Source organism: Haliotis cracherodii, unplaced genomic scaffold, assembly GCF_022045235.1.
Source record: "Haliotis cracherodii isolate W230 unplaced genomic scaffold, xgHalCrac1.p SCAF_11, whole genome shotgun sequence".
Taxonomy (NCBI): domain Eukaryota; kingdom Metazoa; phylum Mollusca; class Gastropoda; order Lepetellida; family Haliotidae; genus Haliotis; species Haliotis cracherodii.
In genome coordinates, this window is record NW_027266266.1 from 21,762,895 (window position 1) to 21,786,938 (window position 24,044).

Here is a 24,044-nt window from a genome sequence, read left to right on the forward strand (position 1 = left end):
AATATACGCATTTTATTTTTTGCATTTCACAAAGATGAACATTGCCGAGTGCGCTTTAAACAACAAATACAGAGATTGGTAACATGTTATAAAAGTATCATTTCTTTTTACAATTCAGAGATGTCAGCTGCAACTCTTCTGTCAGTCTTTGCATTCCTTCTAATTACCTGCGTGCCACAGACGGAAGCACAAGGTAAGTGAGCGACACTACACTACACAACACTACACTGGGAAAAAAATCCCTTTCCCCGACAGACCGCATCCGTTCTTACCCTGCATGGCGCTCGGCATTAAGGGCAAAAACAAGGACTGGTCGGCTCGGAGTCAGTACACTGTGTCTGAGTGGGGTTTCATGTTAAACTTTGGCATGGTATCTCAGTGGGCTGGCACTATTAAATCGGCATTAGTCCGGACTAGTGCAAGCAGCCATATACACACACACGTGCATGCACGTCACTGTATAGGTGCAATTATCTTGAACGCGATGTTAAACCCCACATCATTTGCTGACACGGCATACACGCCCCACAATCCCCTTTACTTTGGTGAGGTTTCTTTTCCCATTTCTGCAAGCAGAATATTTTGACTGTTCAGGAAAATCTAACGGATGACAGGAGCAGGCGTACAATCCTTGATTTGATCGTTGTACATTTTGATACCTCCCATTCGGGCTACCATTTCGACCACAGCGAGGCTACACCGTTCTTACCCGGTAAAATAAATCCTTCAGCAGAACGTCATCACAACCATCCCCTGACCCACCATGTGTCCAGACAACATCATGCTGGAACACATGTGGGACATCCTGGGGCGCAAGATACCGTAGCTAACTCACCAGTTGCCAGTCCACACGAACTGGCGCAAGAATGGCACCAAGAATGGCACAACCTAGCCCCAGAACGCAGTTGGCTTGGCTTAATGTTATACGCCGCACTCAACAATATTCCAGCTATATGACGGCAGTCGGTAAATAATCGAGTATGGACCAGACAATCCAGTGATTGACATCACGAGCATCGATCCACGCAATATGGATCGATGACATGCATCAACCAAGTCACCCGATCCTGTTAGTCGCCTTTTATTACTTCTTATTTACTTATTTCGCGTGCAAGCTGTGGCAAGATTACACACAATGATTTGTTCGTTTAGCGCAATTGGGATACGATGACATGAATCAACCAAGTCTCCGAGCCTGACCACCCGAATCCGTTAGCCGCCTCCTACGACAAGCATGGAATATAGCTTGAGTGCCGCGTTAAACAACCAACCAACTCATCAATGTTTTATCATAACGAATTCTTTGACGAAACCCATACCGAGTTACAGGAGACAGGCCGACATGCCATAGAAGAGGGTGGTGTAACAACTAAATTAACAATGTCAGTATCCGGTGTGACCATCTTTTGCTTTGATACAGCGGCGGCACATTGAAAACATTAGGTGGTTAAGAACAGCTTGGGGATGTTGTCCCAAGTGTGAATAAAAGATTGGCCAAACTGAGCCGGCGTCACCGGTTGGTTCTGGTCCTGTCGTATGTGTCACTCCACCTCATCCGTGACGTGTTCTGAGGGGATGTCCTGAGATGTCAGGAGACAAAGCAATCCATGGCAGTTCAGCAATGCCATGCTGTCTCAAAAAGAATGTAACAACACGTTTTTACGCCATTCCTGTTTGCAGAATACCCAAGCCGCATAGACATTGACTTCCAGCTAGTCATGGCATTGCGTACGCGTTATTTACGGTTAGACAAAAGTGTTTTTATGACACCTGATAGCTGAACAAGCATTGTGCACTCTTCATAAAAAAACAAAACAAAAAACGTGTGTGAGTATCATGCTCCTGACAAACACGAAAACATCGAAATTCTAGGCCGTGCATTAACATGCACGAGTCGACTTCACGAATATGTATTGAAAGACGCATTATTTAATTTCAGAAGATACTTGTTTTTATTGAACTTTATATGAAGCACAGTTACCTTTTCTGTTAGTACTGGATAATAAACAATAATAGTGAGGCTGCTTGGAGCCTAACATTGCTGAATTGGTGATAGTATTCATTTATTTTCAAGTTCCCTTTAAGTGTAACCTTTCAGAACAATCAATAAACGTATTGTTTGAAGGCTTCAATTTCACTGCGACTAAAATGAAACAGGTGTCTGCGACAGGAAAAGAGAATTGTCTTATCCTTTGCACAACCTTTCACCCACGTAATCTACTTCTAACTACTTTCATATTTACCGTTTGTTGATATATTCCTGAAAGAAAAAGATATGTCTGAGACAGAAAACAGAATCTTCTTCGTCTTCTTCAGCTGGTCAAGTATGCGTCGTTCAAATGACGGACAACGTTGATGAGGACAAGGGTCCCGTCATTTTCCAGTTCGTTCGAAAACAAGGCTCAACTGGAACCATCAGTTTCAGTTACAACTTAGCAGACGTGACAACGGAACCTGAAGACATCATTGGGCCAAGGACCGGAACAATCGTGTTAGCCGATGGCGTGACAGCGGCGAATCTTTCAGTTGAAATCAATGACGATACGGTAAAGATTTAAGGGTTTATTCTTAATAGATAGGGCTGGCCAAGTCATATAAGGCGCCGCGATTCGCTGTGCAGATTTGCTTCCCTTAGGCATGCCAGAAACCTATGATTGTGGGTTCGAATTCCGGTTCGCCCTGACTACGTTTCTAGGTTTGTCAGCACCATACCCGTGCTCGTGGGTTTCACCGAAGTGGTAAACGTCTGAGAACTGCATCACTTTGGGCTTTCCTCCCACATTAAGCTGACACGCCGTGATATAACTGGAATACTGTTAAAAGCGGCGTTAAACCCAACTCACTCACTCTTAATAGATAAAAGCGCCCAAATCCTTCCATATTCATAACAAAACTGTGGGGCGTCCGGCGTCCTTCTCTATAGAAGCCGTTTGTCCAATAAGGCTGACATTTCTCATGATTATTCGATGCCGATTTTTGTGTTTGGTTGTATGTTATTTAACGCCGTACTCGGCAATATACAAGTTATATGACGGCAGTCTGTAAATAATCGAGTCTGAACCGGACACTCTAGTGACTGATATCATGAGCATCGATCTACGCAATTGGGATACGATGACATGCATCAACCAAGTCAGCGAGCCTTAACCACCCAATCCCGTTAGTCGTCTCTAACGGTTGCTGGAGAGGTATTCTAACCCGGATCTTCACGGGTCTGTTTAAATGTGATGCATTTGGCTTAATAAGATAAGTTACATTTAGTGATGGGACACAACACATTTATTACGGTCCTAGATATTTTAGACCCGTAAAGATCAGGGGTAGAATAGGCCCTCAGCAACCAATGCTTGCCGGAAAAGGCGACTATGCTTTTCGTAAAAGGCGACTAACGGGATCGGGTGGTCAGGCTCGCTGAAATGGTGGATGTATGTCATCGTATCCAAGTTGCGTGGAACGATGCTCATGATGTCAATCACTGGATTGTCTGGTCCAGATTCGATTATTTACAGACCGCCGTCATATAGCTGAAATATTGCTGAGTGCGGCGTAAATCAACAAACCAACCATCCAACCTCGGAACTTGTGTAGAAGATATCTGAATATGCTTATAGGCCGCCGTCATAAACAAAACGAGCAAACACATCGAACATAAAAAAACCCATCTCTCCTGCGTGTCTCCCGCGTCATAAATAGGTTCCTTTTTTTCTCTGTTTGCAGGAAGAGGAAGACAGCGAACAGTTCTCCATTACACTGACAGGTGGAACAGGCCCCGAATCGATAGCGACTGCCATCATCTTTGATAATGATGTTTGTGAGTGAGCTGATATCTTTATAACCTACAAACCTTACTTCAGCACCGTTAATATCATCAAGTCCGGGTACATTTGTGCATAAAGAGAGGTATGCGGGATACATGTGTACACAGAGAACGGTACATAGGGTACATTTCTTTTGTCCGCAATGACCGCAACAGCATGAGTAAACAAGAAAGAAGTGAGCAAAGCTCACATACCCCTGTTATCCCCGCTGGTCAACACCAAATAGTAAATAGTTTGTTAATTAATGAAACTGATTTTAACTTCAATATTTTAAAAACTAAGATCGAGTTTCCAGTGACAAGTGTTCACTGCAAGGAAGTAGATCACCATGAACACATTTGAATAAAATTTTGATTGAGGAGTTACATAAGAATAATTATCAAAAGGACCAAAAATTGTTGATATAAAAACACATAAAAAATGGAACAATATCAATAAGTTCATAGTTTTCCATCTAGCCTTAACAGATATGGTAAAGAATTCATAAATTCAAACTAACACAAAGCACAGATACTTATGATGATCTACATGAGTGGAAACAATTTTGGAAAATATATTAGCTATACAAAACCAGTCATCAAAATTTCTAAATTCCATCATGTTTCCATGAAAACTGCAAAAGAGAAAACTTTAAGAATCTTATAAAAACTAAAAAAACAATCATAGTCGTTAATGAAGCAAGTTTGCTGAAGCTAGGATACGCAATATTGTAAACATGGATCGAACAAAAACTCTACCCAAAATTTATGTTTCACAATGATTCCATGGAAACGGCAAAAATAAAAAAAATCAGAATCTTTAAACTAGCAAAAGGCACAAGTACTCATTGTGATAAATGTGTGTAGCAAGCTTGATGAAGCTAGGATGCATAGTAAAAAGGATATGGGCCGTACAAAACACCCACCCTAATAGTTTAAGTTTCTTAATGTGTCCATGGAAACGGCAAAAAATATATAGTTCAGAATCTTCAAACTAGCAAAAGGCACAAGCACTCATTGAGGTAAATGTGTGTAGCACGTTTGGTGAAGCTAGGGTGCATTGTTAAAAAGATATAGGCCGTACAAAACACCCACCCTAAGAGATAAAGTTTCTAATGATTCCATGGAAACGGCAAAAATTAAAAAAATTCAGAATCTTCAAACTAGCAAAAGGCACAAGTACTCAATGAGGTAAATGTGTGTAGCACGATTGGTGAAGCTAGGGTGCATAGTTTAAAAGATATAGGCCGTACAAAACACCCACCCTAAAAGTTTAAGTTTCTTAATGTTTCCATGGAAACGGCAAAAATTAAAAAGTTCAGAATCTTCAAACTAGCAAAAGGCACAAGTACTCATTGTGGTAAATGTGTGTAGCAAGTTTGGTGAAGCTAGGGTGCAGGGTTAAAAAGTTATTGGCTGTACAAAAGCTCGGACGGAAGGACGGACGAACGGAACGCTATATACCCCCGACTTACTTCGTAAACGGGGGTATAATAACCGAGTCTGGGCCACACAAACAAGTGATTGATGTTATGAGCAACATACAAGGGAATACACAGACAGGCAACCAACAAACTCATCGAATCTGACAATCCAGATGCAATATTACGTCGCCTCAAGCAGACTAATTCCCAACCGGAAAAGCTGATCAAAATGATGTATTAGTAAATAGTCTCGTAGACTCTGATAATCGACTTTTGCCATCAATTTCGCATTTTGATGAATATCTTGTTAGGAACATAAAACGTTATATCTAGCTACAGCGTTGATCATTAGATGGCACAAAGTGTGCACGGACAATCTGTTTGTTTGTTTGTTGTTTAACGCCGCACTCAGCAATATCCCAGCTTATGACGGCGGTCTGTAAATGATCGAATCTGGGCCAGACAATCCAGTGATTAACATTATAAACACCGATCTACGCTACTGGTATTCGATGACATGCATCAACCATGTCAGTGAGCCTGACCACCCGATCCCGACAATTTGGAACAATATAAAGAAAATCATTTATAGTATTTACGGCTTTCAAAATAAAGAGCGTTCAACTATAACCCCCCCCCCCCCCCCATTAATATTGGTTCACTGAGAGGATATATCTACCTTCATACCCTTACAATAAGAACACCAGAGAAAAACACAAATACTGAATTTGTCCAGTAGTATTTGAAATAAAAGCGACAAAACTTTTTCAATAATGATATGAAATCTCTTCTAAAAGCACAGAACTATCCCGACTATATACTATGCATCTGCTTACGGATCATTAATCAAATAGTGATGACAACAGGTGTTTGCGAAAAATTGAGGGTATCCTTACCCACCGATGGCATCCGATATATGAAGCAGTCTCGCTTATCAATGCTTGACTACCGAAATTGTATTTAAGAACCAAATTCAATGTGTATCCTGTTGTGAACCGTGAAGATTCCGGGATAGAATAGGTCTTTAGCAACCCATGCTTGCCGTAAAAGGCGACTATGCTTGTCGTAAAAGACGCCTCACGGGATTGGGTGGTCAGGCTCGCTGACTCGGTTAATTAATGTCATCAATCCCAATTGTGTGGATTCATGCTCATGATAATAATCACTGGATTGTCTTGTCAAGACTCGAGTACTTACAGAACCAGAACCAGTGTCCTGTTGTATTTGTAGGTCGTCTTTGTGGGGAAAATATAAAGAGTGTTCGTCCCTCATTTCAATAACAAGTAGTCCACCTGTCTCCTCACTATTGAGAAAAAGTACACCCAATAACATATATTTTTCATTAATAATACCCAAAATAATTGTTCACTGGAATATGATGGATGTCCATCCTCTTGAGGCATGACGGTTAACTGACTGTAAAAGTCCAGTTTCCATTTGGCTGGAATTGCTGTGTTATATTTGCAGATAATGCAAAGCATGTGTACCGTCATCTGGGCGTCGAGATATATTTTCCAAATCATTTCATACTTTCAATCAACTTGCTCAACGTTTTGCTACAATTCAGAAACTGACTATCACGGACTATTTGCCTCCAATGTTGACAGGAACTTCTTTTCCATCCTGCAAATCTGTGAATGATTGGCACCGGGTGTCTGTGGGGCAGGGAATTAAATTTTGTCTTCAACTAACTCGATCAAGTAGCCTTGACTAGGCGCCACAATTTGTTTTTGAAGCAAATGCAAGTGATGTGAGAGGTTGAATCTGATTGGTCAATAGGAGGGACATGGAAGGGACATAACTCGTAAAAGCCACTGGTGGCGCTACGATCGAACCACGAAATTTCAGCCTAGTTTTTGCAAGGGTGAAAACTCGACTTTTATAGCTAGTTAACTCTTTTGCCTCCGGAAGGGGCAATGATGTCTTGAATAAAAAACTGCACAGCAGTGTCCTTAAGACGTTTTGGGACTCCTTCTTTCTGAGTAGATAAGATGGTACGTCGTGAAACCCTGGCGAATAAAACTAATTTTGAAGCGTTAAGAAATGGAAACAATTATTAAATAATGTATATTGTTATACACCGCAATAGCAATCATCAGGCTATTTTCTGGGTAAAAAGCAACTGTGGGTTGGTTTGTTGGTTTGCTGTTTAACGCCGCACTCAGCAATACTACAGCTATATGACGGCGGTCTGTAAATAAACGAGTCTGGACCAGACAATCCAGTGATTGACATCATGAACATCGATCCACGCAATTGGGATACGATGGCGTTAATTAACTGAGTCTGCGAGCCTGACCACCCGATCCTGTTAGTCACCTTTTACGGCGAGCATTGGTTGCTGAAGACCTATTCTACCCCGGAATCTTCACGGATCAGCAATGGTGGGTGAAAGTATGGACTGTCGGGAGAGAACTACACGCAATCAACTAAGTCACCTACCCTGACCACAACATTCAGTTTAATGAATATGTGTGATATTCTGTTCCACCAAGTGTTCCTAAGGTGGCAAAACTCTTCTGTGTTTTTTTGTGCAAAAATAAACCATAAAGCGTGTAATGAAGGTGATCGATTGCTGGCTAATTCCTATCTCTTTGTTGCTTTTCAGATTCCTCTTGGGGAGAATGGGTCGGTGACTGCAGTGGCACTGTGACGTGTGGTCCAGCGAACAAGACAGAAACGAGGAATAGGACTTGTATTGCAGTTGTTCCCCCATTTTGTGTGCAGTCACTCACTGAGAACCGAACTGTGGATTGTAACCTACCAGACTGCCCCAGTAAGCCTCTTTATCTACCATTTCTGCCCGTGAAGATCCGGTGTAGAACAGGTCTACAGCAATCCATGCTTGCCGTAAAAGGCGACTACGCTTGTCGTAAGAGGCGACTAACGGGATCGGGTGGTCAGACTCGCTGATTTGGTTGATGCACGTCATCGTATCCCAATTGCGTGGATCGATGTTCATGATATCAATCACTAGATTGTCAGGTCCAGACTCGATTATTTTCAGGCCGCCGTCATATATCTGGAATATTGCTGAGTGCGGCGTTAAACAGCAAACAACAACATAAATACCATTCCTATTGCAAATTACAGGGAAACCCCTTCAGTTCCGCCGGTATCATTCCAACTGAATTGTCTTGACAATATGCATGATGAAGGAAGCCTTACTTTGTTATAACGGACCTTTCACACAAAATAAATTTAAATGCTTTTAACAGCGATTGTTCTGGAAGCAGGGTTTCCGGTCTAAAGGGGCTCAGTTGCTTTCATTGGCACTATTTATATGCTTCCTTTGTAATGAATGGGGCATCAAGATAAGGCACATACAATACTTGTGATTCAAGTAACATGTTTTATGGGAAGGGTTTTATTGCTTTTATTCAAGGGGTAGGGGGCGGCACAATATTACCTGAAATCACATTTTGGGGCAATACACGCTGTCATAAAGACATGAGTAAGTGAGTAAAGATTCAACAACAGAGTGAAATAACTACCTTGGTCTACATCAATAACATTATAGTTTTCAGGGTAAGATCATGAAAATACTGCAAGGAAACACATAATAAATCGACCATTTAACTTTTCTTGTCAATTAACATGTTTCTCTCATCGACTGGCCCACAAAGATGGTTGCACCTTTCATTAAGATAACAACTTGGCAGGTCACTCAATGAGATAGACACGTTTTTAGACAAGAAAAGCCAAATATATCTTTTATATTTATTGTTTGATTGTCCGAGTAAGCGAGTCAATTGATCCTGCAAACCAGTTTTGCATAATTGGGCCAGAACGTTTCATTATAACATGATATAAACGACACTGAACCAATACCAGTCCAATACAACACATGAGGTAATCTGCAAATACGGGTTAGCTTGTACGCGAGTACCAGGCTAGATGTACCCCTGGCCAGTTCTTCCATGGGAAAGGTTTGACCTAGGCCACTTCTTCACCGGGCACGAAATAACTTATTCTATACCTTCCCTGAGAAAGAAATATCCTGGGCCAGTTCTCAACACCCCTTCTAGATGTTCACCAGCTTCAAAGTTGAACTGACAGAAGCTGGAGATTGGCCGGATTCTCCCGTCTCTGGATTTCAGATATACTGAACATAAGAGGATGATGCTTCAGCCCAGGCTAGATCTTCCCCGTACTGGATGTTAGCTTGAAATTAGAAGGGAAACAATATTTCTTCTAAATTATAATAGTATTAAATTTCCAAAGCAAATATCAATGTAATGATCCAAAACTAAATTAATATATCCGGTAGTAAAGTTATAGTTATTATATAACATACATGGTGATGTAACATTCGATTAAATATTTGAGTCAGTGAAAACAATATAGCATGAGTATTGCTCAGTTACCATCGCATTCAGATATATATTATAAATGCAATTGATCTTTACTTGAAGTAAACAGTTTATATCACGACAGTTTCTTCTTCTATATATCTCTTTTGACAAATGGTGATCTCGTAATTCAGTCTGATACAAGGAGGAGGCTCTTGTAAGATCTTGTTTTTTTTTATTTGCATTTGATTTGTTGAGAATGTCATTATTTCATCACTTTTTGTAGTATTTTTCCTTCGTTTAAACAAGCTACAATTATATATATGCAGTGAATGCCTACCCTTTTTGAGCTACGTCATATTTCCAATTTCATTTTAATTAAACCATTATTGGATAGTACAGAGCAATGAATACAAACATACTTACAAAAACATCATGAATATGTCACTTGCGAATCATCAATTAACAATAACATCTAATTATATAATATTGTGGAACAATATCTGATATATTTTATGATTAATGAACATTTTGCACAATTACGAGCAATATGTAAAGTGTGGTTTTCCTGAAGAAATGCTGGTGGGGCGTGATTTCTTTTCCAAAATCAATTAATGTTGGATGACCTGGAGAATTATTTACCATTTGCCGTCATATGCATTTGTTGTTATCACTGCACTCGGCCTAAGACTGATGTTTTAAATGTTACAATTTTCAGGCATCAAGTACTCAATGCATGGAAACATGAAATGTTTCTCTGTCTTGCAAAATGAATTAAAAGCTTACAAGTAATTTTCCGGACCTCTCGCGATATTTGGGATAGAGAACCAATCATATTGACTTTCGTGTTACAATGTTAATTTGAGATTTGAGTGTTAATGAATATTGATTACAGCAAGTCAGGTTATTTGGTATTTTGGTCCCTGTTTTGCTGAAAAAAAGTACATATGCCTCGCATTTTCGGTAAAAAATGTATCCTTCTCTTGCAGACAATGTGTGGACTTTAAGTAATCAAATTCTAATTCATTACTTTTTTTTATGAAACTGTGACCTGACCAAGACTGTTTAAGTGGCAATCTGGTACCTCAAAATCAGATGCTTTGGGAAAAGGGGTCTCGTCAACCTTTGCAGGTTGCTAAGGCAGTATCCTCAAATCCCTCCAGGAAGCTTTTCCGCCATCTCTATACCAAGTAGTATTGGACATTTGTTGCAAGTGGACATCACCATGCTACTCGTACAGTAAACACTCCTTGTCTCCGGCAACAAACCAACCAACCAACCAACCAACCACAAGGAGTCCTGGTAAACCCCTGGACCTCAGCAATGAGTTTGTCACATTTGTGTACCTAAGTGCCGACCATTCCTTGCTCCCCTAAAAAAATCAGATTCCTGCCAAACAGATGCACCACACAAAGCTGGAAGGAAGAGAGTCGTATCATTGTACGAAAAGCCGCGCACAACCATTGGACGGAAGATTGGACAGAACCTCCACAGGGAGATGCCAAGCAAAGGACAGTTCATTAGAGAGACAGTCTGTATGCTGTTTCATATTCAGCCTCTGGGAAGATTTTGGGGAAAACTCACGATTGGCTGGAAGCCTACTCCTGCGAGCTCATCCCTATCACTGAGAAAACGGGTGCAGCTCTAATAGAATGCTACCTTCACAAGAAAACCCTACGAGCTGTCAGAAACAAAACAACGAAAACAGCAATAACATCCGCGAATGACTACTTGCTGCATGTCGGCAAGGGAATTCAATTATTGACTGATAATGTGTACCACAGCATCAAGAAAGACATCATTCCAACTCAAAACAAGACATTGCCCCTGAAATCTGCAACGGGCAAAACAATAAGAGACAGAGACAAAAACAGAGCAGATGGAGAGATGGGTGAATCACTCGACCAAAGGGAAAATAACATATCTGGCTCTGCACTGGAAGCCATTTAGCGTGCTCGGAATAGATGGGGTCCCTCCAGGGGCTGTCAACTGCAGAAAGGGGATCTTGCAAGGCCACCTGTATGAACTTCTGTGTCAGTGTTTGGATGAGGGTGTGGTACCCAAGCACATGAGAAACTTCAGCATCGGCACCTTGTACAATAACATGCAAAGCATCACAAGAAAGCTCCCGCTACAGAAACTTGCTGACAGGGTGTATCTCGAATCTTCTCAATGGACATCAGCAGAAGCCTCAAATCTGTCGCATTTATCAACCCCACTAAAGCCGTTCGACATTGTGTGCCTAGATTGGCTCCTCAATATGATCCAGTCACTACAAACTGACATGAAAGGTACAGTTTGACCGCTCATCCTCTGAGGCTTTCTACATCCACAGTGGAGCATACTAGAACCATCCTTTTTTTAATCTTCTTCACAGTCATACTGAAGCAAACTTTGAAGCCCCGACCATCTACTTCCAAACTATATCAGATGGGAAAGCTAAAGCTAAAGCTCTTTGCTGATAGTCGGATCTTGCAACCTAGTCAACAAAGGCGAACATGTTGGACCATGGCATCGAGCAGCCTACAGTGATCTTCATCAACGTCTATGAGGTGGAGGTGGTAAAACAGTTCGGCTCCACCATCACAGACAACCTGTCTTTGGATGCTGAGACAGACAGATAGGCATAGCATCCACCACCCCCGCCAGACTAACGACGTGAGTTTGGGAGATCAGCAAGGTGACAAGATACACCAAGGTTGTTGTCTGCAGTCTGCGTCTTTGGCAGCTACTCTTGGACCTTCCTTTTCGCGAGACAAGAAAAGAAGTTCAACGCCTTCCACAAGAGCAACCTGCGGCATGTCCTGGTCATTAGCTTGAACTTCAGCATTGACTTCGCTGGCTCCGCCACATTTGTCATGGAGAATGAAATAATGAAGGAGCTCCTATACTGCAAGCTCACATCCAGCAAAAGAACACCTTCAAATACGTCTGCAAGCAGGACTAGATGCTGAGGTGGGTGGAACTCACAAAAAAAAAACCCCAACGCACAACGTTCTTAAGATTAAGGTTAAGTTTTTTTAAATATTTATTTAAAAAAGGTAATTGAACACCAGTTCATGGTGAACCGGATAATTGAGCTCCTAATCTCGGTCACGTTGACATTGATTAAAATATTGCAAAACTGGATAGTTCGGTCCAGATTCTATTATTTACAGGCCGCTGCCATATAGATGTGATATTGCTCTGTTAAACGACATATCAAATTGAAGTACATACTTCCTCCAAGTCATCGCCAGAAGGTGCCAAAAACAGAACATACGAGGACTAACTTTCAACTATGGGCCATAACAAAGTGAACTAGTCAATGAAGTACATTGTTTATGTAGTTCATGGCAAGTGTATTTGGTCTGTTAAGGCCGTTTGGATGTAAGTGTCAGCCAGCTGAACGTAATAGGGGTCCAAATGGACACAGAAATGGAAAAGAACTAGTACCAAGCAGTCATCAAGTTTTTGAGTTCAGAGAAAAGTACTCCCCCAAAGAAATTCATGACCCATATGACAAGTGTTATTATTCATGAACGTTTACAGGTGAATAGGACATCTGCTCGTTGGGTGCCAAAGTGTCTAAATTCTCATCTTAAGGAAAAATAACTGACATTGTCAGAGACAAATTGAGTAGGATTTCTTCAAATTCAAAAAGAGATTGGTAACGTGTGATTAAACATTGGTCTACCACTATGATCCCGAGGCAAAACGTCAATTCATGGAATGGCACCATTTCACTTCTCCGGCATCAAAGACATTCCAATCTTTAAGATCAGCGAAGAAAGTTATGGCCTCTGTATACTTGGATGCAAAGGGTGAGATCCTTGTTAATCCTTGACGATTACTGGTGCCTAGTATGCTGATTTGCTTCATTGCCTGAGAGATTCTATCAAAGAAAGAGGAATGCTGATTGGTGGAGTTTTATTTTTTCATGACAATGCCTCTTCTCACACCTCTCAACTTGCAACAGCTGCTGTGCAACAATGTGGGTTCGAAGAGCTTCCTGACTCTCAATACTCGCCATACCTTGCACCAAGTGATTTCCACCTGTTTCCTAAGCTGAAAGAACACTTTCGTTGAAAGCGTTATGACGAATGGGTTTTTTCAGGGTGGCTTCAGAAAACTTCTTCCTGACTGCAATTGAAAAGCTTCACTATCGATATTGAAAAAGCATGGAGATTATGTTGTAAAATAAAATTAAAATCACTTTCACAATTGTTGGTGTTGTTTGTATTCCATTTATTTCTTGAGACACATTATAAGCTTTGCAATTTCAAATACTATATACTACAAAATCATATATTTCGCAGTTATCACTCCTTGGTCCGAATGGACTGATAATGGAACTTGCTCAACGACCTGTGGCCCTGGCACACGGATGCAGTTTCGGAACCGAACCTGTACCGCTAATTGCCCGCCTGACTTCACATCAGTTGAGACAAGAACTGTCGATTGTCAGATTTGTACATGTCCAGGTAAGTACAAAATCCTTTATAATAAAAAATAAAGGAAAATCATGTATAGTTTGTAATGTAAATTATTCCAACATGTCGAATTATAGGACAAATGTACAAAGTGGACAAAACTTCCTATTTAGTTTGTTTCTAAACAAAAACGTACATAACACCCTTGTTAAGTGAGAGGAAATAATACATTTCTGCTGTGGCTTCCTTGACAAAATCAAACTAAAGAACTGAGGCAAACATTAAAGATATCTATATGAATGATCATTTAGGCACACAATTGCAAATATACTTTATAAATGGTGTAGACAACTCAGTTGTACTGCAGAGTCCTGAACAAGAATTATTAAGAAGTGTCAGAATTGGAAATTTCTGCTGTGGTGTCCTTGAAAAAACTGAAACGCTGAGGCAAACATCAATGATATGTGTATAACTGACCATTTGGGCACACAATTGCAAATATACTTTATTAATGCCATTCTTGACACCCACCCACTGTATTAAAGGAAATACGTCTCGCAGGTGACTGCCAAGTTTCGTAGTGATTGCTAACGCACAAAGCAGAAAGAACATGACTTTTAGTTTGTTTCTGACGAAAAATATGGACTCACGACACTTCCCATTCCATTGCAAGAAAGGCATAAAGTCTTATATTATCTGCGTGACATTTCTGTTTCTGTTATTTTCTTAAATGTTAGATGTCATGATGAAATCTTGATCTACAATATGGACTACAGAACTAGAATACAGACTGCCTCCAAGTCATCGACAGAACATGTGTCATCAACCGAACACATATTCCTATTCTCAGTGCGTGAACCCTCTATTGCTTTCTATTTTCATACACTACATCGATGTGTGATTTCATTACGACCTCGATCTCTTTTGCAGTTATCAGCATGTGGTCCGAATGGGCTGATAATGGCGCTTGCTCAACGTCCTGTGGGCCTGGGACAAATACGCAGATGAGGACCCGGACTTGTACCGATTCCACCTGTTGCCCGGCTGACTTGACATTAGTTGAGACGAGAACAGTCGATTGTCAGATTTGTACCTGTCCAGGTAAGTACAAAATCCTTTATAATAAAAAATAAAGGAAAATCATGTATAGTTTGTAATGTAAATTATTCCAACATGTCGAATTATAGGACAAATGTACAAAGTGGACAAAACTTCCTATTTAGTTTGTTTCTAAACAAAAACGTACATAACACCCTTGTTAAGTGAGAGGAAATAATACATTTCTGCTGTGTTTTCCTTGACAAAATCAAACTAAAGAACTGAGGCAAACATCAAAGATATCTATATGAATGATCATTTAGGCACACAATTGCAAATATACTTTATAAATGGTGTAGACAACTCAGTTGTACTGCAGAGTCCTGAACAAGAATTATTAAGAAGTGTCAGAATTGGAAATTTCTGCTGTGGTGTCCTTGAAAAAACTGAAACGCTGAGGCAAACATCAATGATATGTGTATAACTGACCATTTGGGCACACAATTGCAAAATATACTTTATTAATGCCATTCTTGACACCCACCCACTGTATTAAAGGAAATACGTCTCGCAGGTGACTGCCAAGTTTCGTAGTGATTGCTAACGCACAAAGCAGAAAGAACATGACTTTTAGTTTGTTTCTGACGAAAAATATGGACTCACGACACTTCCCATTCCATTGCAAGAAAGGCATAAAGTCTTATATTATCTGCGTGACATTTCTGTTTCTGTTCTTTTCTTAAATGTTAGATGTCATGATGAAATATTGATCTACAATATCGACTACAGAACTAGAATACAGACTGCCTCCAAGTCATCGACAGAACATGTGTCAACAACCAAACACATATTCCTATTCTCAGTGCATGAACCATCTATTGCTTTCTATTTTCATACACTACATCGATGTGTGATTTCATTACGACCTCGATCTCCTTTGCAGTTATCAGCATGTGGTCCGAATGGGCTGATAATGGCGCTTGCTCAACGTCCTGTGGGCCTGGGACAAATACGCAGATGAGGACCCGAACTTGTACCGATTCCACCTGTTGCCCGGCTGACTTGACATTAGTTGAGACGAGAACAGTCGATTGTCAGATTTGTACCTGTCCAGGTAAGTACAAAATCCTTTATAATAAAAAATAAAGGAAAATCATGTATAGTTTGTAATGTAAATTATTCCAACATGTCGAATTATAGGACAAATGTACAAAGTGGACAAAACTTCCTATTTAGTTTGTTTCTAAACAAAAACGTACATAACACCCTTGTTAAGTGAGAGGAAATAATACATTTCTGCTGTGTTTTCCTTGACAAAATCAAACTAAAGAACTGAGGCAAACATCAAAGATATCTATATGAATGATCATTTAGGCACACAATTGCAAATATACTTTATAAATGGTGTAGACAACTCAGTTGTACTGCAGAGTCCTGAACAAGAATTATTAAGAAGTGTCAGAATTGGAAATTTCTGCTGTGGTGTCCTTGAAAAAACTGAAACGCTGAGGCAAACATCGATGATATGTGTATAACTGACCATTTGGGCACACAATGGCAAAATATACTTTATTAATGCCATTCTTGACACCCACCCACTGTATTAAAGGAAATACGTCTCGCAGGTGACTGCCAAGTTTCGTAGTGATTGCTAACGCACAAAGCAGAAAGAACATGACTTTTAGTTTGTTTCTGACGAAAAATATGGACTCACGACACTTCCCATTCCATTGCAAGAAAGGCATAAAGTCTTATATTATCCGAGTGACATTTCTGTTTCTGTTCTTTTCTTAAATGTTAGATGTCATGATGAAATATTGATCTACAATATGGACTACAGAACTAGAATACAGACTGCCTCCAAGTCATCGACAGAACATGTGTCAACAACCAAACACATATTCCTATTCTCAGTGCGTGAACCCTCTATTGCTTTCTATTTTCATACACTACATCGGTGTGTGATTTCATTACGACCTCGATCTCCTTTGCAGTTATCAGCATGTGGTCCGAATGGGCTGATAATGGCGCTTGCTCAACGTCCTGTGGGCCTGGGACAAATACGCAGATGAGGACCCGGACTTGTACCGATTCCACCTGTTGCCCGGCTGACTTGACATTAGTTGAGACGAGAACAGTCGATTGTCAGATTTGTACCTGTCCAGGTAAGTACAAAATCCTTTATAATAAAAAATAAAGGAAAATCATGTATAGTTTGTAATGTAAATTATTCCAACATGTCGAATTATAGGACAAATGTACAAAGTGGACAAAACTTCCTATTTAGTTTGTTTCTAAACAAAAACGTACATAACACCCTTGTTAAGTGAGAGGAAATAATACATTTCTGCTGTGTTTTCCTTGACAAAATCAAACTAAAGAACTGAGGCAAACATCAAAGATATCTATATGAATGATCATTTAGGCACACAATTGCAAATATACTTTATAAATGGTGTAGACAACTCAGTTGTACTGCAGAGTCCTGAACAAGAATTATTAAGAAGTGTCAGAATTGGAAATTTCTGCTGTGGTGTCCTTGAAAAAACTGAAACGCTGAGGCAAACATCGATGATATGTGTATAACTGACCATTTGGGCACACAATGGCAAAATATACTTTATTAATGCCATTCTTGACACCCACCCACTGTATTAAAGGAAATACGTCTCGCAGGTGACTGCCAAGTTTCGTAATAATTTCTAACGCACAAAGCAGAAAGAACATGACTTTTAGTTTGTTTCTGACGAAAAATATGGACTCACGACACTTCCCATTCCATTGCAAGAAAGGCATAAAGTCTTATATTATCTGCGTGACATTTCTGTTTCTGTTCTTTTCTTAAATGTTAGATGTCATGATGAAATATTGACCTACAATATCGACTATAGAACTAGAATACAGACTGCCTCCAAGTCATCGACAGAACATGTGTCAACAACCGAACACATATTCCTATTCTCAGTGCGTGAACCCTCTATTGCTTTCTATATTCATACACTACATCGATGTGTGATTTCATTACGACCTTGATCTCCTTTGCAGTTATCAGCATGTGGTCCGAATGGGCTGATAATGGCGCTTGCTCAACGTCCTGTGGGCCTGGGACAAATACTCAGATGAGGACCCGGACTTGTACCGATTCCACCTGTTGCCCGGCTGACTTGACATTGGTTGAGACAAGAACAGTCAATTGTCAGATTTGTACCTGTCCAGGTATGCAGAAAAAGCCTTTGCGATAAGTGATAAGTAAAACATGTAGCATGTTTAATGCAACTAAGACACATTGTATAAACGTGTTGATGTTAAACCAATAACCAACGAGGCGAGAACTGTCCGTGTGCTTTCCACCATGGACTACCTATTTCATTGGTGTCAGGGAGATTCATCTATACAGCAGAGGAAAACATCTACAAAAACAGACCTAGAAATCTAGCGCATGCTTGCACCATATCAAAATGTCGGCAACTGTTGAAACACATATTGAACGGCTCCCGGGCTGTTTCTACCTGCATTTGTAGTAATAACATTATGCGAGATCCGTGTATAGATAGAACAATAGCGATAACAACTTTTCAGTCACAGAGCAAAGGTAAATAGTTTTAAAAAACTCAAGAAAATACGGGGTTGTAACGGACACCACAATGTGAACGCGATTTATGAAGGTTGCGTCTTCGGCCATGCAAGGTCATGTCGCGATTGTCTGCAAAAAAATTTGTATGTGTATAAGTGTATGTAACTTATCGTCAGAAGTCACGATTCGAGTTTTGCTATCGGTCAGTAATTGATGCACGAAGGGTCCAAATAGACTTTAGATTTTCAAAGATTCTTGTCTTGATTTCATATTCAGTGATCGGCCCCTGGTGCCCGTGGGGTAATACTGGTCTGTGTTCTGTGACATGTGGATGTGGGACACAGATGCAGGCTCGCAATCGGGTCTGTGTTAATCCTTGCACGCCCCCTGACTGTATTACACGTGAGGAGAGAACGGTCAATTGCAGCCATGCCCCTTGTCGTAAGTACAAAAATCCTTTGTGGGATATTTTCTTCAGTCACTTCGTCATTGAAAGGAAGAGCCAAAATATAGTTTGTTTAAAAACAGGACATTTCACATTTCCACTGGACAAGATATTATTGAAAGGCCAAAGAACAAATGACAAATGGTCGGTCCTGGAGTATACGGTTCGTTTTATATCTCTTATTCTGCAAGATTTAGAAATAAACAGTGAATGTTCATTTATCGTTTAATCGAAAGCTGACTTGCTTCGAAGATATATGGCTTGTTTGAAACTAATTACACCAAAACCCTTTTACATGTATAAAAGCAAAATGTACCACTCTCTCCGAATAATTTCAAACAACCGGAAGCAGTCACGCTTTTTTATTTGATATCGTGAGAAGGTAAACAGGAACATTCTGATTAAAATGAAAAACAATTACGTATCTGTATAAAGACATTTAGAATCAAACCCTTGGATCCCCAGCAACCTGTGCTTTACGTAAGCGACGACTAAATGAATCGGTGGTCAGGATGGGTAATGTATGACATAGTTAATTGCCTGTCAACGAATCGCATTAAAATTGATTGTATCTGTGCTCATCATGTCAATTACTGAATTGTCTGGTCCAGATGGGAATGATAATGATGGGTGCGGCGTTGAACAACAAACCTTGTCTATTGCAGCTACTGCGTGGACGACATGGAACAGATGGTCTGGGTCAGGTTCGACGACATGGAACAGATGGTCAGGTTCGAGGACATGGAACAGATGGTCAGGACCGTCGACATGGAACAGGTGGTCAGGAGCGTCGACATGGAACAGATGGTCAGGAGCGTCGACATGGAACAGATGGTCAGGAGCGTCGACATGGAACAGATGGTCAGGAGCGTCGACATGGAACAGATGGCCGACATGGCACAGAAGGGCAGGATCAGGACGAAATAGGTGGAGATTTTATCGTAAGTAGATAATATGATATTTCGGCCCGTTCTTTTGTGCCACCACCTGCACAAATGCAATGTTCATAAAAGTAAGTGACGATGATGAGGGTACAATAATTGATGATCGTCATGATGAGGACATTGACATCAAGGGATATAATTTCTCATACATTTCGACCCGTCGGGATCTCAGGTAAAAGCAAAGGACCCCAGTAACATGTATTTGTTGTGAAAAACGACTAAATGGATCGGTAGTCAGGCTCGCGGACTTTGTTGTCAATCACGGGTGTCCACCGGAGTTCACCTCGATGCGGCGTTAATCATCGGGCATGCATATCTATGTTTGAGCCATAATTTGCAGCCGCGTGAAACGAGACTACTTTAAACTTTTGTTGGAATTTGACTGCTGCGGCCCCGGTGATTTTGCTACAGCCTACTACACTAAGATGCCGACCTAAGATATTATTCTTTCATGGACGTATTATTGCTCTGGGTACAACGATTAAGGTCACCTTATGTAATGAACTTGTCAGTTGCAATTATGGTAAAGGTCAATATCTACGTTCAGATCGTTGTGAAATACAGTTGTTTTGTTTGTTTGTTGTTTAACGCCGCACTAAGAAATATTCCAGCTATATGATTACAGTCTGTTTATAATCGAGTCTGGACCAGACAATCCAGTGACTGATATCATGAGCATCGATCCACGCAATTTAGATACGATGACATGCATCAACCGACTCAGCGCGCCTGACCACCCGATCCCTCTTATACATCTGTTGAATATGGCACTGAAGAATATCCTGCACTTCACCTGGGGAATTCTTTTGCCACATGATGTGAGGTCAAAGGTTGTCGCGAGACAAGAAAAATAACATCAAAAACGTTTTTTGTTACACTTTGTCAAATACTGTCTATGCATTCATTATTAAGGTAAGTGGATTCAAGGTTATGATAGGTCCCTAGTGGACTATGCTGGTCGTAAGAGGCGACCAAGTGGAGCGATTGGTCAGGTTCGGTGACTTGGTTCATTGTGTGTCATCATGCCCTGACGTCGTGGATCGTTGCTCATTATATCGATCTCAAGGTTGTCTGGTCCGGACACGAACATTTTCACGCCCTTGTCATATATCTAGAATAGTGCCGAGTGATGTGATAAGCAACAGTCAAGAAGTTAAAAATCAGGGTCAGTGAACAGGCTTTTGTGAAACATGGTTGCATCATCACTTACGCTTGTAAAATCCTGACACTTGGATAATTGTTGGACCTTGCAAGTTGACTATACAGCGGTCAAGCACTGGACTTACTCCTTACGGATGTGTAGCACATTGCATGATAATATTATTGCAGCTTTAACGAAATAGCGATGAAAGGGTCTCGAGTACCACAGGAGGGTGAGATACCCTGATAATAATCCTTATATTGTCCACACGCCTACCCTAAAGTTGTATGTTATCGTGTGTGGTTGTCATATTCACCTTGACAAATACAACAACGATGGTGAGAGCATTGACATTTTTGTGTGTCATTACGTTGTCATGTTTACAATACAAACAAACTCTTATCTTTTGCAGGTGGCTAGGTACAACCATGCAGAAGCAACAATTCTGACACGCGTGTAAAACCCACTCAAGCGATCCAAATAAAAGGTGTAACTTACTAAGTGTCACGTTATTAATATTCTCCAACACCAAACGCGTGAGGGCGGTGTGGTTGACAGAGGCTCTTGACACTTGGAAAACGGCATCGAATTCGATGTTTTTTCGTGTTGTGTTCTTGAACCTTAACTGTCTCAGTTCATCTATCTGTAAAATGGATACCCGAGCGAACTAGAATGTCTGGCTACCTTAAATGTAAGCGACAACATTCATTTAGTGAAAAATCTCCACTGAAACCAGAGTCCATTATACGATATCATAAGCATGTGTTTATGAATCTTTATGACGATCAAGTGTTTGCATAGCGGTTGTAAATCTTTGTTAGACCTAAATGGATACAAACCAATTGTCACGTAGGTAGCCAATACCAACGTGCAAGAACCAATGGCTGTATAACCCTTGGTGAATAAACTTAGTGCCATGACTGTGTGAAGGACCCTGTGAGTGCCACTAATGCGATCCGGAAGGGCAACATTTTTTAACATTTGAAATATTAACAAGAAGCCCTTTTCATGGCCACAAGAAATATCTGCTCAAATCAGAGTCAAGTACACGATTCTGACGGTATCCTAAACTTCAAACAGGGATGAAATCGGGTGTTCGCGAAAACGAGAACGTAACCTGCACCCCCCCCCCCCCCTTCCCCCCATAAAAAACCTTCACAAACACATACAAAGGCAAGTCAATTTTTCACCTGAAAAGTCACGCAAATTGAGGGGCTGTATCTTCTTTAATAACGTTGTTTTGTCTGAAGGAATTGTTTAGGATGTTTAGGACATAACCTCTTCTTTTGGATTAAAAACTATGTGTGTGTATGTGTGTGTATGTGTGTGTGTTTAACGGTGTGTGTGTGTGTTTAACGGTGTGTGTGTGTGTGTGTGTGTGTGTGTGTGTGTGTGTTAAACGCCAGAGCCAGTGTAGTGGAGTCTCATATTGTGACCAAGGAGCCACATCATCGGGTTACAATCGACCAAGCCTGACCACCCGCTCCATCAGGTCACTACCTACGACTAACATAGGCTGCATCGGACCGATTCTAACAAGGAACCCTCACGGGTATAAATTGAGAATACAACTAGTATGCAGATCTGTTCACGTGACAGTGAAAAGAAATCGTGTCCCATTGATCATAGGCTCTATTGTCTAATAGACGGTATGTGCAACGTTAACTGGATACCTTAACACTCAAGGACATTCACTGAACTTGCCCTTCAGATCTATGTAGCCACCTTGTATGACACACAGGCTGCTAGAGATAAGCTATGAGCCGGAGCCATCGCAGGGTCTCTTAACAGGGTCAAACAGTGACCATGAGATGCATTAGACCTTCACATCAATATAATTATGATGATCTTTCCCTGAGACTGAAGGATCCCCGCCGATATTCCGGGGGACACAGGTATCTGGCTACAATGTATGAACATACTGACAGCTTGGTATATTAGTAACTGAAAAAATGCTTCAGGTTGCAATGCCCTTCAATCACTCACCGAAACTAAATAAGGATAATTAGCTCCTAATTTAAAACGCTTATAAACCGTCAACGCCAATGTGCTGAAACATATGACATTTGGGGTAAAAGCAAAATAGCGGTGAACATTATATGAATAGATAAACAAAAATCAGCGACGACACCAGGTGGAGGTAGATGCTTTTATTTTGAATTAGGTGAAGTTTTCCAAACGAATACAACCTCAGAACTTGACTGTAAACATTACAGACAGCATGGACTTCATAAAACATTCCACATCCAATCATTGAGAGTTATCATTCCCTGAAGCGTCGTAAAATTATTAATGAATAAATTACACTGAGAGCTACGAAATTCAACAACAATTCAAATGTTTTTATGGAATGATATTCAGCTGTAATTCCAAGACACCGGAAGGACCAGCGTCGATGTAATCAGTGTCGTTCCCATGATTCAAAATAAACTGAACCCGTTTTATCACAATATAGATTTTGATTATTGATCAGCTCGTCTTGACTGGCCGCCGCCATTTTGTTTGAAGCGAATGTAAGTGCCCAGAAAGTCCAGCATAGTTAGGCAAGTGTGAAAACTGGACTTTTATAGTAAGTTTATTCCCTTACCTCAGGAAGATGACATACAAGTATAAATAAAACTGTTGATGAAGACTTTTGTTTTGAATTCGGGTTTCGATGATACTTTCCTTGAATACGAAGGGGTCTCTAGTGATCTCATTACGATACACACATGATCTTGTGTGTTTTATTTAGATATTTATCCATTTGATCATATTGTGCCCAAAGCCACCTTTTTCTAATACCTGCAATATAAATAATTTTGAAACAGTGTCAAATACCTTTTCGAGGTCGATCACCAAAGATGTCCAGGTTCGTTTAATGTTCTAGTTCCATACAACATATCATACAGCATATTTTGACAAATACATCTTTCTTGGATAAGCCCCCTTTGGTTTTCATGCATAAGTATGTATGATGTTGTTTCCAATCTATTTGC

General features: G+C 40.5%; 2 protein-coding genes across 2 annotated transcripts in view; both read left to right on the forward strand.

Moving 5' to 3' along the window:
* Nucleotides 1-24,044, forward strand: part of LOC139454938 (A disintegrin and metalloproteinase with thrombospondin motifs adt-1-like) — a 76,841-nt gene that overhangs the window by 47,900 nt on the left and 4,897 nt on the right. The window contains exons 11-16 of the mRNA XM_071236535.1: nucleotides 14,855-15,025; nucleotides 15,906-16,076; nucleotides 16,957-17,127; nucleotides 18,008-18,178; nucleotides 18,813-18,977; nucleotides 19,647-19,888. Of these exons, the coding sequence (XP_071092636.1) occupies nucleotides 14,855-15,025; nucleotides 15,906-16,076; nucleotides 16,957-17,127; nucleotides 18,008-18,178; nucleotides 18,813-18,977; nucleotides 19,647-19,888 (1,091 nt within the window). The remainder of the gene's footprint in view (nucleotides 1-14,854; nucleotides 15,026-15,905; nucleotides 16,077-16,956; nucleotides 17,128-18,007; nucleotides 18,179-18,812; nucleotides 18,978-19,646; nucleotides 19,889-24,044) is intronic.
* On the forward strand, nucleotides 121-12,466 carry LOC139455963 (uncharacterized). Its single transcript, XM_071237498.1, has 6 exons — nucleotides 121-193; nucleotides 2,317-2,546; nucleotides 3,718-3,811; nucleotides 7,829-7,996; nucleotides 11,068-11,403; nucleotides 12,225-12,466. Exons 1-6 carry the CDS (start codon nucleotides 121-123, stop codon nucleotides 12,464-12,466), a joined length of 1,143 nt encoding a protein of 380 aa, XP_071093599.1.

Coding starts and splice junctions, on each gene's coding strand:
- LOC139455963 (XM_071237498.1), top strand. CDS start 121: ATGTCAGCTGCAACTCTTCTGTCAGTCTTTGCATTCCTTCTAATTACC. Junction 3,812..7,828: donor CATCTTTGATAATGATGTTT/GTGAGTGAGCTG, acceptor GTTGCTTTTCAG/ATTCCTCTTGGGGAGAATGG. Junction 7,997..11,067: donor TAACCTACCAGACTGCCCCA/GTAAGCCTCTTT, acceptor TTTCATATTCAG/CCTCTGGGAAGATTTTGGGG.